The sequence below is a fragment of the Oryctolagus cuniculus genome, chromosome 15 (genome assembly GCF_051225735.1).
Source record: "Oryctolagus cuniculus isolate XC-2025 breed Fujian yellow rabbit chromosome 15, ASM5122573v1, whole genome shotgun sequence".
Taxonomy (NCBI): domain Eukaryota; kingdom Metazoa; phylum Chordata; class Mammalia; order Lagomorpha; family Leporidae; genus Oryctolagus; species Oryctolagus cuniculus.
This window is the reverse complement of record NC_142881.1, coordinates 52,121,481-52,137,273: the sequence shown is the minus strand read 5'-3', so window position 1 is coordinate 52,137,273 and position 15,793 is coordinate 52,121,481. Positions and strand designations below refer to the sequence as shown.

The window sequence follows — 15,793 nt, the reverse complement described above, 5'->3', positions numbered from 1 at the left end:
ATATTATAATTACATGCTTCCAAATTCTTCTTCCTTGGAATTTGTTGCTAACCATCATTCTTACGAATTCTTGAGGTTTAATGCTTGGATGTCATTGACTGCTACCCAGCCTATAGAGTCAGGCTTTCTCCCTTGGATGGAAATAGCTGGCAGAATGCACAACCTCCTATTCTGGAACTCCAGAGCATGTGTGTGCAGTGTTGGGTAGTGTGGCCATCCCTCCAGCTAGTGTGTTGCTAATCTCTGTGCCACCTCCTTTAGGGAGAGGAAGCCAAAAACATTCCTGGTGAATCTGTCACAGAAGAACAGTTCACTGATGAAGAAGGCAACCTCATCACCAGAAAAGTAATCACCTTTGAGAGTTTGCTTCTCTTGGAATTGGGGGGTTGCGGTATTAAAAGACGGTGCTATTTGTGTGCTAGAGTGTCACTGCTGGACACGGAAAAACCTCGACTTGTCCCCATTGCCTCCTACAGATCACTCGGAAAGTAATAAGGCGAATTGTTGTCCCACAAGAGAGGAAACGTGATGATGTGGTAATGGAGAGGGAATGCCAAGGAGGAGGAGGAGAAAAGCTTGTGCACTCCCTAGAAAATGCTAGCAGGCTGGCATCTGCCGTGTGGCAGCTTGAAGTGTTTGCTGCTTTTGCCATTGTATGCATTTGCACAGGGTCAAAGGGAAAGACTTTTGCTGCTAATGTTCTTTCATGTTATGTATATTTTATATAACAATACTAGAAGTTTTCAGCAGAGGTTTCATTTAAGTTCCTTTATTGGGGATAGAACGCGCCAGAGAGAGAAGGTAAAATTCTTCACCACGCTGACCCCTTGGAAGTGCCGCAGCACTGCCCAGAGCTCTGAATTCACTTGAGCACCTGCCTGGAACATGGATGGAGAACACTGCATATGCACGGGGTTTAAATGTTGGGATGGCCAAGAGTTCAGTTCCGAGTCCTTAGATCAGATGTATGCATTTTTCCCTTTCGGGCATATTCTGTGTGAAAATCCAGTGCGCCAGTTCAAGAAAACTCAAGACTGAACAGAGTCACTCACCAAAGGAATGCCCGTCTCACATCTCTGCTCATATTTCATTTCTGTTTCTCAGAGTGTCACCTTTTTGATTTTTTTAAATAGAAACTTCAAGAGACTGTTTATGTAAGAAAAAAAGTGAACTGAAAATTTCTCAGGAGGACTAAATCAGAAAGTTGGATAGGCTTCTCTGTTTGCTCTTACATATGGGGTAAACACAGTATTTGTACATCAACGTTGCCCTCCCAGGAGTGTGTCCTGGTGCTCAGTGAAGAGAAGTGTTGTTTTGTGAAGAAATTGCTGCCTCCTTGGTCTGGGAGTGAGAGGAAGGCGTTGGCAAACTCCACAAGCCTTTTCTTTTTAAAAGCTTCTCTGATCAACATCATTTCTATGGTGTCTCGTTCTTGATTCATACTTGACTGAGAAATTTCAGTCTCATGGCAGCAGATTAAATATTTGCTGGTTTAAACAGGCATAAAATTTACTTCACTGGGGTTAGGGGATCTTGAGCTTGAGTGATGATTTCTTCCAGCTTGCTCTAGCAAATGGACAGGCTGCTCAATTTCTTTAAAAAAAAATGACTAACCGGCTGAGTTACTGTGAAGCAATTATGTTGTATTAATTTTGACAGTGCTCTCGAGCTTGCCGTGATGATGCTACGCTGTGTGGTTAAACCAAAGAGTGGATCTATCTTTGGACGTGAAGTGACCAAGTGCTTTAAACTGTTTCACTTATCCCTAATCCAGCCTCCAGGGACCAGAGAGTGGGAGCGACTTTCTAACTACATGTTTTTTGCCATGAAATCTTAATGTGTGTCTGTTTCCTTTTGAAGCAGGGAGAAGCTTATAAAGTGAAGGCAAAGAAAGAAGTCCGACCCGTGGAAAAGAAGAGCTACTCGTAAGAGTGAACGGTTAGTCAAGGGCGGTAAGTGTGCGCATACCAACAGCAGTGGGACTTGGATTCCTGGGAAACGTCTACATTTCACTGCTTAAGTGATTCAGGTCTTCCCTTCCTCTTTTTCACTCAATTACTCTTTTGAAAATACAGTATGCAGTCATTCAAGTTTTTTATGTTTATGTATGCATATATATATATTTATATATGCAAGTGCTAAATCTTGCCGCTAGTTCACAGTCCATAAACTTGCTCCTCACAGATTAGGCAGGAATTTAAATGTAAATAATGTTTGCAGAAGCAAATGTAAATAGGAATTTTTTTTTTCAATCTCCTCTTCCCCATGAATGAAGGCTCACTCTGAAATGCAGTAGCCTCATACAATCCCTTGGGAAGACTATTTGGCAATAAAGAATTCTTACAAATCTACTGAGCTGTATTAATCCAACCTTTTGCCATTTTTAGCCACGAGCACCTGTGAGTATAATTTTGGTTGAAATTTAGTGTCTGCAAAGTCTAAATGAAATGATTGAAACCCCCATTTACTATTTTGGATATTTTATATAAACCAAAGCACAAAATAAGCACTATTTGTTTCAAAAATTAACATTTGGCAAGTGAGCTTTATTTAAACTTGTATGGACTTTTCTTTATAAGTCTCACTTCTCCTTTGAACACTGATTTCTGTGTAACTACAGCTAGAAAGGTCAGTTAGGGTGAAAACCCCGATTTTTGCAAAGTCCTTCATCGGTCTGCCAGCTCAACCAAAATCATTTCTTTGGGGCTATTCACATATGGTCCCTGTAGCTCCACTGCTCAAACTCAAGTGCAAATGAGTTCTAGGCTTCACTTGTACACATCTGTTGCTCCCTGCTTATCAAAATCCTGGTGGGTAGAGTGCTAAGGTAAGGAACCCAGAGATTATCTAGTGCTGTTGCCCCTGATTTTGCATGTCAGGTAACAGTCCAGGTGAGTTCTTAATTCCCCCTCTCTAACCCCATCATTTGTTTCTTCCCTCGCAGATTTATCTCACTTCCTCTCCATGAGGCTTTCTCTTAGGCACTGAGCAGTCTCTGGTCAACACTCACATGACCCTGCCCCTCAAAGAAATTAAGTTTGAGAGATTTGGCCAGCGCCGTGGCTCACTTGGCTAATCCTCCGCCTGCAGCGCCGGCACCCCAGGTTCTAGTCCCGGTTGCCCCTCTTACAGTCCAGCTCTCTGCTGTGGCCTGGGAGTGCAGTGGAGGATGGCCCAAGTGCTTGGGTCCCTATACCTGCATGGGAGACCAGGAGAAGCACCTGGCTCCTGGCTCCTGGCTTCGGATCGGCGCAGCGCCGGCTGTAGCAGCCATTTGGGGGGTGAACCAAGGGAAGGAAAACCTTTCTCTCTGTCTCTCTCTCACTGTCTATAACTCTGCCTGTCGAATAATAATAATAATTTAAAAATAAAAAAATAATTTAAGTTTGAGATATTTAACACTAACCAAGCCTAACTAGCCAATCACAGCAATATTTAATGGCACTGAGGAAAAAAAAATAGTTGCTGTACATACTCTAACAAGTGTTTTATGTATGTGTTTCATTTAACTCTCAGTCAGCCCCTCTTGGAGTGGTCCTCCTACTGTCCCCACTTAACAGATAAGAAGCAGGCCTAAAGTGGTTAAGGAAATGGCTTGAGCACAAGTGTGAAAGTGGCAGACACAGGCAAGCTGCCCCAGAGTCCACATTCTCTGCCTTGCTTACTGGATACAATGAAGGCTTCCTTGAGAAGGTGGTGTTTGAGCTGAGTTTTACAGAATGAAGAGGAGTCAGCCATTTCTGTAAGGATTCTGGTCTTCACCCTGACACCAGCGGGAAGTGACTGACGCTTTCTAGGCAAGGGTGGGGTAGGATCTAATTCGTGCCCTGCACCACTCTCTCCAGCTCACGGTAGAGAGTGATTGGATGGATGAGCAGAAAACTTGCTAAAAGACTCCTGCGAGCTTTGGCAGTGAGGATAGCTGAATCAGGAGATACTGACACAACTGGCTTTTTATTGGATCAAAAGAGTGCATGATGAGAAAATTCATGATGACATCAGTATAGCATTATCTAGAAAGAACCCACCCATGATGCATGTCCTACTGAGCCTGGTGAAAGACATACACACAGATTCATCAAATACTAAGCATGAGTTGACTGTCTTGAATGCATCTATTTAAGGGACTCTAAATGATAAATGAACTGTGAGTCAAAGAACTGAGTCAGCTTTAGTATGCCCTGAAATGTTTAGCGATTTATTCAATCATATACTCTGACTTCAAGTGGAGAGAACCAGAAAAGTCACCCATACCTGCTGAGCCATTTTTCTGCAGTCACATATATCTTGAATAAATGACACCAAAAGATATGACAGTGTTCCGCTTCCAGGGCCCTCTAGAATGTGCTAATGTAGACATGATTTGGTCACTAGCTCTACCAGAGGCTTTAAAATGATAATCATCCCATAAAGAAACTGTCTGGCTCACGTGCTCTACCACTATGAAGGGACAGAAATTCAGGTAAATTAATTGCTATGCATGTGAAAGTCATTTCAACATAAAGCACACTTGTTTCAGAAGGAAAACACAGTGATTTGACAGCAAGCCTGATTTTATTTCCCAAGGTAGTATTTGTCTCCCATAAGTGAACTTAGGAAATTAGTCCCAGAATACTGCCTGGAGTTCCAGGACATTGAATGTGTGTTTTGGAAAAAACAATTTGCAAATATATTGAGAGTTTTTATGATCTTGATGGCTGCCTCTTTTTTTTTTTTTTTAATATTACAAAACAACTACGCAAGTGAAATGCTGCCAGATTTCACAGAGTCTCAGATGGTTCCATCAGAATTTTTACTACCCATTGTAAGACCAGTTCAATTTTGAGCTATGTGAACCCTGCACCTGCTTTTCTTTGACTCACAGCCATCCTATTTTTAAGGGGAAAGCTAAGGACTTTACAGATTTGTGCGCAGTATGTAGGAATTTATAGTTTGAAAAATATTTTTACATTTTTGTCTTATTTCCTCCTTCAAGCAAATGTTAGATAGGTTAGGCCAGTTTTGCATGCAACTTTCTACAGATGGGATACTCAGGCTCATGGGGACCAGATGATGTGTCTGCTGCTACATGGTTCATGATTGCTAGAGCTAGAACTTGAACTCAAGATTACTGCTACTCAGCCTAGTGCTTTCTAATACACCAAACCATCTCTCGAGACTTATTAATGAATAAGTCATTTTTCAATCAAATGATTTCTGTATGCTAGGCACTAGGTAAAATCACTACATGTATTACCTCATATAATCCCCCAAAAGATACAATATTATAAATATTACTATACCTTTTTTAGGAAACTGAGGTTTACAAAGTCCTATAGCTAGGGAACAAAATAATGAAATTTAAACTCTTGTATAACTTAAGATCTTAACTTACTCATATTAACACCATTTGACAAGTATTAGAGACCCAAAAGCAAATGTTTAGTCAAATAAATGGACAACTACAACCTATACACATTTCTTCATATTTTACACAGTGAAGCACTAAGATTTTTTTTTCATTTTTTTAGACTTAATTTTAAAAGTTTGTTTTTAAAACAGAGAGTGAGCATGCACTATCTTCCATCCACTAATCCATTCCTCAAATGGCCGGAGCTAGAGTGAGCTGAAGCCAGGAGCCGGGAGCTCATTCGAGGTCTGCCATATACACGGCAGGGACTCAGTTTCTTGAGCCTTCATGGCTGCCTCCTGGGGTCAGCAAGAAGCCGGAGCCAGAGGAGATGTACCCGGGCCCTTGGATGTGGGCTCTGGACATTCTAACCAGTGTCTTAATTGGTAGGGCAGACACATGTCCCTTTTTTTTACTTCATATTTAGGCTATCAATAATCTCGGGATTTTTATTTGAAATACCACTAGAGGGCTGATTAGCGAGGTCATGGCAAGAGAAGATCCCCACACGAAGGCTATTACAAAGACTTCTGTTTACAAGTAGCTCTATTACACACCACCTTTGGGAAAATGCTCTGGCTCTCACAGCCAAATGGAAACCAAGGGTGACCAGAGTGCCTGCCAGGGCAGAATTTTATCCCAGGCTGAAAAATTGACTCATTTCATTCATTTCTTCAAAAGACATCCAACCACCTGCCTAGCTTGCAGTGGAGGAACTAGAGAGACAGAATGGCGAAGATCACTTCCATCTGTGGCCCCAGCCTTTCTGGATGCCCCAGTTCAACAGGGGAAAGAGATGGGACAAACAGGAGGAGCTTCCACAGAAAGTACATGGAGATTTTGCATTATCTTTTAATTCATTTTCCATGGTTGTTTTGAAGCCCCTCCTATTTTTTTTTTTTTTTTTTTTGACAGAGTGGACAGAGAGAGAGAGAGACAGAGAGAAAGGTCTTCCTTTGCCGTTGGTTCACCCTCCAATGGCCGCCACGGCCGGTGCGCTGCGGCCGGCACATCGCGCTGATCCGATGGCAGGAGCCAGGAGCCAGGTGCTTTTTCCTGGTCTCCCATGGGGTGCAGGGCCCAAGCACCTGGGCCATCCTCCACTACCTTCCCGGGCCACAGCAGAGAGCTGGCCTGGAAGAGGGGCAACCGGGACAGAATCCGGCACCCCGGCCAGGACTAGAACCTGGTGTGCCGGCGCCGCAGGCGGAGGATTAGCCTAGTGAGCCGTGGCGCTGGCCCCATCTGGCTCTTAAGGAGCTGTATTGAAACAGGGCAGTGTAGGAGATGGGGGCTGGGCCTTTATACTGGAGACAGGGACTCCATCACTGCTGCCTGTCAGCATCTGCATGAGCAGGAAGCTGAATCAGGAGCCAGAGCTGGGTGTGGCACCCAGGTATTCCAGTATAGGGCAGAGGCATCCAAGTTGGCATCTTACTCATTAAGCTAAATGCCCACCCAAGGAGATGGCATTTGAAACAAACTTAAAGTGTAGAGTGGAGTTAGATATGGGTGACTAAGGAAGGGAATTAGTAGGTGGATACAGATTCGTGAGCAAAGAAAAATAATGGAAAGTAGTGCAGTCAACAGCTGTCTAGATCCTCAGAGGGAGGGCTGTGGACCCACAAAAGTGACGTCCCTGGGAGTCTGAGAGAACTACGGGTGTCAGGACTGAGCCCTCATCTGCTGAATCAGAATCCCAGGTGATACATAAGCACATTACACTTCACAGGGCACCAGCAGATGCCCCTGGCTCTCAACCTTGGTCAGACACTACAGTATAGATTTTTTTAAAATGTTTACGCTGGGTCCCGTTCCAAGAAATCTGCATAAACCCCTGTGGATGTAGCCCGGACTCCTGGGTCATTTTAAGTCTTCCCAGATCATCCTAATGTAATAATGTTTTCCACGCTAGAACACACAGAGCTTCAGTTGCCAAGCTAAAGATGGGAGATGTTTCTTAACCTACACATTAAGAGCTAAAAAACCGCAGGTATGTCCATGGGCTTGGAAGGGACAGGTCAATTGTGTGGCTAAGTGTACTCCTGATTGGAAGACATGATACAGCAAGTACAATATTAATCTGCAAAATAACCACCATGAAAACCCATTGAAGTAGTCTTTTTCTCTTTTAAAATTTCTATAATAATTTTCTTAATAGTTAAAAAATTAACAGGAAAATGGCAGAAAGCAATGCTTGTCTTCTAAGCTAGTTTCTCCTACCTTGGCTTTGGAAGGTATACAAAACCCAAAAATTCCGAAATGCAAATCTGTCCATCTCTGATTCATTATCTAAGCCCAGGAAGGGGTTAGATTCAAAATTCTCTTCCTGAAATGTTCCTGCCCTCATGCCTGCCCATCAGAGGGCGCCCTCGTCACAGTTTATACACAGTGCAGCTCTTTTATGCAGGGCACTCAGCCACTTAAATCACGGTGCTCGGGCTTTTTGTGCAGTGCAGTATTTGATACAAAGTCTCCGGCTTTTTGTGCAGTGCAATATTTGATACAAAGTCTGGTTCGGTGTAGGACCTCCCTGCACCCTGTAAGGCTGAGAACAACACTGCACTACCAAGTTTTATAAGGGGAACTAACTCCCACTTTTAAAATCACACTCACTCAAAAACACAGGGACATAATTCATAGCATTTTTTTTAAGTTACTGAAATATATCCTATTTCTAGATAATGTTTGCTTACACTGAGATAAGAAGAAGGCCTTGCTTCTTGTTACAAAATTCATCTTGGAAGTTGGATTGGTCTTCAGTAGAGAACAACAAAAAAGATTAAACTAGGTTGTGAATTCCCATCTGTAAATTAACTAAAAATGATCAAACTTTCTAATAAATGGAATAAAGTGTATGTCACACAGTAAAACAGTAGGGGAAAAAGTTTAGAGAAACTTCCTGAGGATCCCCCTAAGAAACAGGGTGGGTGTGCACTGTGGTAACATTATAATGGGAACAGCAGAGAAGCCTGGTGCCTACGAGGTTAGGATGAAGGGGTAAAAACAGAGGCGTGAAAATCCTGATCTTACTGTGCTTTGCCTGTCCTCTGGACATGATCTGCCCAATGAGTCACTTTCCTTCTCGGGACCGATGGGAGCCATGGGGGAGGGAGGTGCTGAAACCACCCAGAAGGAATTGATACTTTGATGTTCTTGGCTGCAAGCGTTAGTGACCTGGGATCTGAAGGTCAACAGCACTTTTAATACAAAAAAAAAAAAAAAGGCAAGTCTCGGGCTCTATAAGGCAGACAGGAAGTGCGGCACTGACATTTTGCACAGGCCAGAGTGTCTCAGGGGATCCTTATGAAGACAGAGCAACGTGTCCAGGATAAGCCCAACAGCCACAGGCGACTGAGAACACTCTAGGTCCCCAAGTGAAGCCTAATTCTCAGGTTCTTCTAGGTTTGCAGAAATGCGTTGTTGCTTGTACATGAGTGGACAGGATTATTCCTACAGGACAGCATGCCTCAGGATTTCTAGAGGGGCTGTGTCTTATTCTCAGACAGGCGTTCAGTTCCATCAGCTCTTCACGGTGACTGGGAAAGCAGGACTCCGTGTGAGAGGATCTATGTTCCGTGGAGAAGGAATTCACACAAGAACAATACTGAACAAAAGTTTGAAGACCTTTGCTAGAGAACGTTGACACTGATGCTTTATATAGGAACTGTCCAGTAAGATAAGACATTCTCAGTAAAACCTCCATTAAAAAAAAAAAAAGCTAAATTAAATGATCCCACCATGACTGATGTGGACAGGAGAAGAAAGCTGTTCTTTGCAGTGCTAAAAGTTTTTAATAAAAACACTTTTAAATTATTTTATTCATGATGGAGGAAACACAGACCAGACAGAGCACCCATTCACTGGTGCATTCCCCAGATGCCTGCAGCTGCTGGGGCTCAGCCGGGCCAGGCCAAGGCCAGGAACTGGTTAACACAATCTAGGTCTCTCACGTGGCTGTCAGGAACCCAACTCATCACCATCACCTCCCCAGGCGCACAGTGACAGGAAGCTGGAGGGAGGAACCAGAGCCAGAGATGAAACCCAGGCACTCTGAGAAGGGATGCAGGCATGTCATCTGCTGTGCGGAACAATGGCCCCACCAGCTAGGCTTTGATTTTAAATTACATCTGGAGAAGCCATTTCACAGAAATTAAGTAATGGCGCTGTTCTTTTTGCAGAGATTAGCTGGATTTTTGCAGCGGCATGGGGGAGGGGTCAGGGACTTATAAAATGTTCAGAAACAATTGAGATGCCCTACAAGGTGGGGGAGGGGACGTCTGGTCCACCCGATAAGGCCCAGGAAAGCATCTGGTCTGGCCCTGCCAAGGCAGCTGCAGGCAGGACTCGAAGTCCAGTGCATCCATAGCAGGCTAATTTTGAAGTTGGTAAGTTTGCATGGCCTGCAAATGGTGTTATAAATATGCAGATGGTCCTTCCTCAACCCTGCGCTGACTCTATCCCTGGCCTTTTGGGCCCATGTTGGTCATCAATATCAAAATGCAAGGCACCTGGACCATCTCAGATCACCTGTACCAGCCACCTCATTTATAAATGCTACGATTGAGGCCCAAGCAGCTGTAGTTGGCTCTCTGAAGAGCTGAGTGATCCTAGCTTCAGACACAACCAACAGGTCCCTCTGACTCCATCTCCAGAACCACAAATGCAGTAAGCAAGGCTCTGTTTAAATCACAGGGTCACCCAGATATGGTCTTTTGTTTTAAAGATTTATTTATTAAAGTCAGAGTTACACACACACACACACACACACACAGAGAGCTTCCATCCACTGGTTCACTCCCCAATTGGCCACAACAGCCAGAGCTGCACCGATCAGGAGCCAGGAGCTACTTCCAGGTCTCCCGTGTGGTGCAGGGGCCCAAGCACTTGGGCCATCTTCTACTGCTTTCCCAGGCCATAGCAGAGAGCTGGATCCGGAAGTTGAGCAGCTGAATCTCGAACTGGTGCCCATGTGGGATGCTGGCACCCCAGGCAGCGGCTTTACCCGCTATGCCACAGTGCCGGCCCCGGTAAGGTCTTCTAATTGATTTCTGGTACACTGTAGGGCCTTGTCTTCTGAGGCATCTAACAAGTAGCTTCTGTAAAAGCATCGTGTTAAACTACCCTACTCCAAAGTGGAAGGCCCCCATTCCCTTGGACTTTTCTGCTGTCAAGAAAGGCTTAGCCAAGTTCTCTTTAAAACAAAAACGTAGGTGGGGCTGGCGCTGTGGCGCAGCGGGTTAAAGCCTTGGCCTGAAGCGCTGGCATCCCTAATGGGCACCGGTTCAAGATCTGGCTGCTCTACTTCTGATCCAGCTCTCTACCTTGGTCTGGGAAAGCAGTAGAAGATGGCCCAAGTCCTTGGGCCCCTGCACCCATATGGGAGACCTGGAGGAAGCTTCTGGTTCCTGGCTTTGGATTGGCGCAGCTCCAGCTGTTGCAGCCATCTGGGGAAGTGAACCAGCAGATGGAAGACCTCTCTAACTCTGCCTTTCAAATAAAATAAATAAATCTTAAAAACAAAAAAGTGGGTGTTACAGTACCTCAGGTTAAGCTGTAGGTCCAGACACACCCATATCTCATATGGGAAGGCTGGGCTGAGTCAAGGCTCCTCAGCTTCCAATCCAGCTTCCTGCTAATGCGTCCAGGGGGGTAGCAGGTGATAACTCAAGTGCTTGTGCCCCTGCCATCTCTGTGGGAGACCTGGGCTCCTGATTTTGGACTGGTCCAGCCCTGGCTATTGCAGGCATTTGTGGAGTGAACTAGCAGGTGGATGATTTCTCTCTGCCTTTCAAGTAGATGAAAATAAAGCAGCATTTACCAAAAAAAAAAAAAAAAAAAGGAAGCTAAACTAAACTCACTGCCTTCTGTCTTTCCACAGAATCATGTGTTTTACTGCCAGTATTGAGAAATTCGTGGACGAAATATCAGCAGGAAAGAAAAATCCTGAGAAGACTACATGTGTTTGCTGCTTCCACCATTAAAATGGCATGATTTTTTTTTACGCAAAAAGAAAAAAGAAAAAGAAAACCACTCACGTTTTAATTTAGCATGAGCCAATTTACAGAGCATGGAAACTCACTTTCATTTCCAGGATTGGCACGTGTGCAATTAGCAATGCAGTTGTATATACAAGAAGCCATGCTGTTAACAGTTTATCTCGAGTCATTTGGTGTCATTTACAAGAGGAAGAAACTCCTGCCTCCAGAAGGGACAGAAGGAGACGGAATGATCAAGTGACAGAGAAACACTAAAATTACTAAATCCACAACAGCTCGCCTTATTTTTCTTGGACCCAAACTGTCAGGGTATAAACACTATTTGTTTCTTTTTTAAAACATGGATCATTTTGCTGTAAATACTAACACTGTATAAATCCTAACAGAAGAATAGAATAAATGCTGATAAGGCACTGCCTCTTAGAACACAAACCAGAATATTGCAGATGCATTTAACCTAACAGGGGTCTCAAGAGACTTCACCCTAGAAGAGGAGGGAGGGGATCTGGGTGGGGGGGCTCTTCACTGATTCTTGTATATTAGCAATTATAATGTTTGTATATGCAAAACTGCTAGCTTGATTTTAAAAACTTTAAAATCTGCTGCAAATTTAAATAATTCCCAAAATGAGGAATTCTGTAGTTCTGTGAAAAAATTTTTTCTTCAGAATACTAATATTTTGATGCATGTGTATCACCTTATTTTGATTAAACCTTTTCCAATTTTGCAAACACTACAGTATACTGCAACACAGAAGATTTTATCTGGAAACACAAAGCCCTTCATCTAATATTTGTTGCTATTGCCAATTTTTCAATGAAATGACCTAAAAACTACAACAAAAAAATTTAACCTATACAGTAGTTGCTTTAGGGGGTGGGGGGTTGCTAACTGTTAGTGCTTACAAGGGGGAAATGCTTGCCGCTGTAGGGGTGGATGTGCTCAGAAGAGGCCCCAGTGGGGGGTAATTAAAATGGACTGAACTGAAACCCTTAGCTAGTAGAGGGGCAGCACGCTGTCAAATTATTCCTGTATCGTGTACTGGCTAAAAGATGTAGACACCTTTCCGTAAGCCAATCATTTGTAACCATTCTAGCAGTGTCATACTAGGTTTCTAAGGCTGCTGTGTTTTCAAGGGCATTTTTATTTGGGTTTTGGTGAAATTCTTTACTTTGTTGATTATAATCACATAAAATCGGCATTCATGGACACCTAGCTCTAATGACATATGTATGAAAACCCATACACTGGATGACCTAGTCGATTATTTAAGCATAAAATAAATTGTGTTAAACTCTTCATCTATCTGCGCCCTCCAGTGTCCTTGTGTTGTCTGGCAGAAGGCGTTGTTCTGACCTCTTGTGCTGTGAATCCTAGTGGCACTAATCTACCCTCCAGTCCTGTCTGTGCCCCTGTGGTCCCCCAAGAGCCAGTCCCTAGTATTCAATGCTGCCTTCACATTTCCAGCTTAGAAAGTACTGTGCATCTCGTGGAGGAGTCAGGAATGAACGATTAAGGGACTATCTCTGCCCACATCTGCTTCCAAAAAGTGGGGGGAGTGGGACCAGAAGAGCTGACTCATCAAGACGCTGTCCACAGGCACCTCTGAGCTCCATCTGACCAGCACTTGCTTTTATTCCATAAAGCCTGTCTTTCAGTTGGCATTCATTTGCACTCTTTACAAGACGGGAGATGGCATATGGTAACTCGAGTTCCTAACTTCACCTTCAAATCAAGTTTTGGCAACCATGGGCTTCCTGCCCCGAAGCCCACATCCCACTCGGGGCAGTTGTCTCTGCCTGCTCCAGCCAGGTGTGTGGTCTGTAGGTACCACAGTCCCATTTCTTGCATTTATGTGTTGGCACTGCAGTTTGCAGCCCATACCCTTCAAGAGTCTAAATTCTTCAGGGGTGGATAGGATGACTGCTTTATTTTTTTATTCCAGCCCGCAGCATGGCATATATAGTAGTGGCCATAACCGTCGTCATTGCTAAAACTGGAATGATCACCGTGTGCCATTCCCTGTCCTAAACACATCCCATTTATTAACTCATTTTGTCTTCATAACCACTTTATGAGTTAGGTACTGACTTGGAAACTAATAGCCATCCTATAAAATTAAATGATTGCTCAGAGCCATTCAGCAAGGTCGTATATTGCCTGTCCATTAAAGTCACTGCCAAATGGGGTAAGGTCTTCCCAAGAGAGATCTGTTATCAGTGCAGAAGGCATGTATGGAAAACCTATGCTAGACTGCATTTTGCATGGTGTCCCAACATGCCCCGATCCTTGCAGCAAAATCCTATGAACAAGCTGAGACCCCTCAAGGGATAGAACAACAAACCTTGCTCAAAAAGTTTTTCTTTAAACCAGGATCACAACTCAGGTATTCTAACTTCTCCTCTAAGTTATAAATTCCTGACACCTGATCCTTTCCAGAGGTGTTTATCCTGAACTAGAAATTGAATGGCATGTACTTGTCTAGCTGTCAAAGGATAATGTTTATATACCTGAAAATTTGACTTTAGGAATATGTGATAGGTTAAGCTTCTGGTGGGGAAAAAAAGTCATGAATTTACTCAGAAGTACCCAAAATATGACAGAATTTTATTTGCTTATATGTATATATGTACAATTTCTATGTATACATGGATTGAACAGAGCATACATTATTTATGCCTAATATAATCCTTGGCCTGCTAGCTTATGAAAATGTATTTAAGCTTTTCATTGACTGACATTCCTGTTTAAAAAAAAAAAAAAGAACTGTGGTTGATAAATTCCTGGTATTTGCTCTATTTTTCCATGCTATATTCCTACCGACTTCCTGAGTTTGTTACACTGTGTTATCAATATATTGCCACCTTATGGCCACAGACTGTACAGGACCGTCTCACCACTTCCAAGAGGGATCTGCTGCCTTCATGAACTAAGCATCCAGCCTCCTTTCCTCTGTAAACAAGGACCGCTCTGGCAGCCTGCCGTTCCACCACGCTCACCTTGCTGTCATCCTGGGGTTACATCAAGGCTTAAGTTTTTCTCCATTTCAAATAAACAGAAAAAGGTCTTTGCTTGCCTATATTATTATGAGAAGTCCAGAAGTCAATCACAGGAATATCTCAACCTCTGGGTCTCTCAGAAGCAGCCAGGGATCCAAAAGCTATCTTCTTGTCTAGGTGACTTGTGGTATTGCTGATTTGCTGAACAAGCCTTGGCATACTAAGCGGTGTATAAGGTCCTAGTGTCATTGCACCTTATGCAGGAATTTATGATCAAATAGCGCAGAGGGAATATTTCCAAGATTGAGATTGGAGCCAAACTTTTGAACAGTTCTTTTAGTAATAGGCACAAAAAAAGGCAGTGCAGTAATTTCCTATCTGGCTAACTGTGTACCACAAATTTTTACAAGCATCCTTAGTAATAAGCCCAACACCTCACTTTTTAATAAATAAACTCACCTCAAAAAGGGAAAAACAAAATTTACCATCTCATTTACTCATAGTTTTGTACAACTAAAGCTATTTATTATAGAATTCTTTATTCCTTAGTGCTTCTTCAGTTGGATAATAAACACCCAGAGGATTGGGGTGGGTGTTTAGTACCGTGGTAAAGTCACTGCTCTAGATGCCTATATCCCATCAGAGAGTGGTTCTTGTCTCAGCTCTTCTGAGACGTACTGTCAATGTACACCCTGGGAAGCCACAGGTAATGGCCCAAGTACTTGGGTCCTTGCAATCCACATAGATGACCCAGATTGAGTTCTAGGCTCCTGGCTTTGATCTGGTCCAGTCCTGACTCTTGCTGGCATCTGGGGAGTGAACCAGGGGATACATCTCTACCTCTTTGACTCCTCAATGAAATAAATATAAATTTAAAAGAAAAATTAGTATTACCTTAAGGGTTCTAATAGGACATCCTGGGACTCCTTACGTGACCCACAGAGTTCCATGGCAAAGTTGAGATGAACATGCTAGAGGACTCTGAAGGTGAGGGATGAACAGTGATGAACAAGAGGTACACCAGCATCAGGAGCTGCTTAAGTCACCATGGGTCTTCTGTTGATAGCCCAGCTAAAGGTGTTCTCCCTGCCTAATTCCCACGTTCTCAATTACTACTACTCTTGGGCCAAATAGCTCAAGCAAGGGCATAACTCTGAGACAGCTGGGACAGAATGAGGACTTGCCCAGATTTTCAAAGGACTTCTCTCATGTAAGGAACCCACCAGGTCCTTATTTTTTTCTCTGCTGTACCCACAGCAGAACCTGGAATAGTATGTGATGCCTCATGGGTGCTCAATAAAACTTGTTGAGTGTATAAAGTAATGAGTCAACCAAAATCACAGAGCACAAGGGACAGCCAGTGGCAACTGTCACGCTGGGCACCATTTTCGTAGAGGCTCAACCAG

General features: G+C 43.4%; 1 protein-coding gene across 50 annotated transcripts in view; it reads left to right on the top strand.

Annotated features, from left to right (window-relative positions):
- Positions 1–12,693, top strand: part of ANK3 (ankyrin 3) — a 712,348-nt gene extending 699,655 nt beyond the window's left edge. For 39 of the 50 annotated variants that reach the window (XM_089314884.1, XM_089314920.1, XM_089314917.1 and 36 more), the window contains 4 exons: positions 262–345; positions 477–536; positions 1,861–1,952; positions 11,271–12,693. In XM_089314884.1, the coding sequence (XP_089171010.1) occupies positions 262–345; positions 477–536; positions 1,861–1,929 (213 nt within the window). In that variant the 3' untranslated portion in view covers positions 1,930–1,952; positions 11,271–12,693. The remainder of the gene's footprint in view (positions 1–261; positions 346–476; positions 537–1,860; positions 1,953–11,270) is intronic. The other 11 variants (XM_089314922.1, XM_089314925.1, XM_089314921.1 and 8 more) reach the window with 2 other exon arrangements.
- Positions 12,694–15,793: the final 3,100 nt, after the last annotated feature.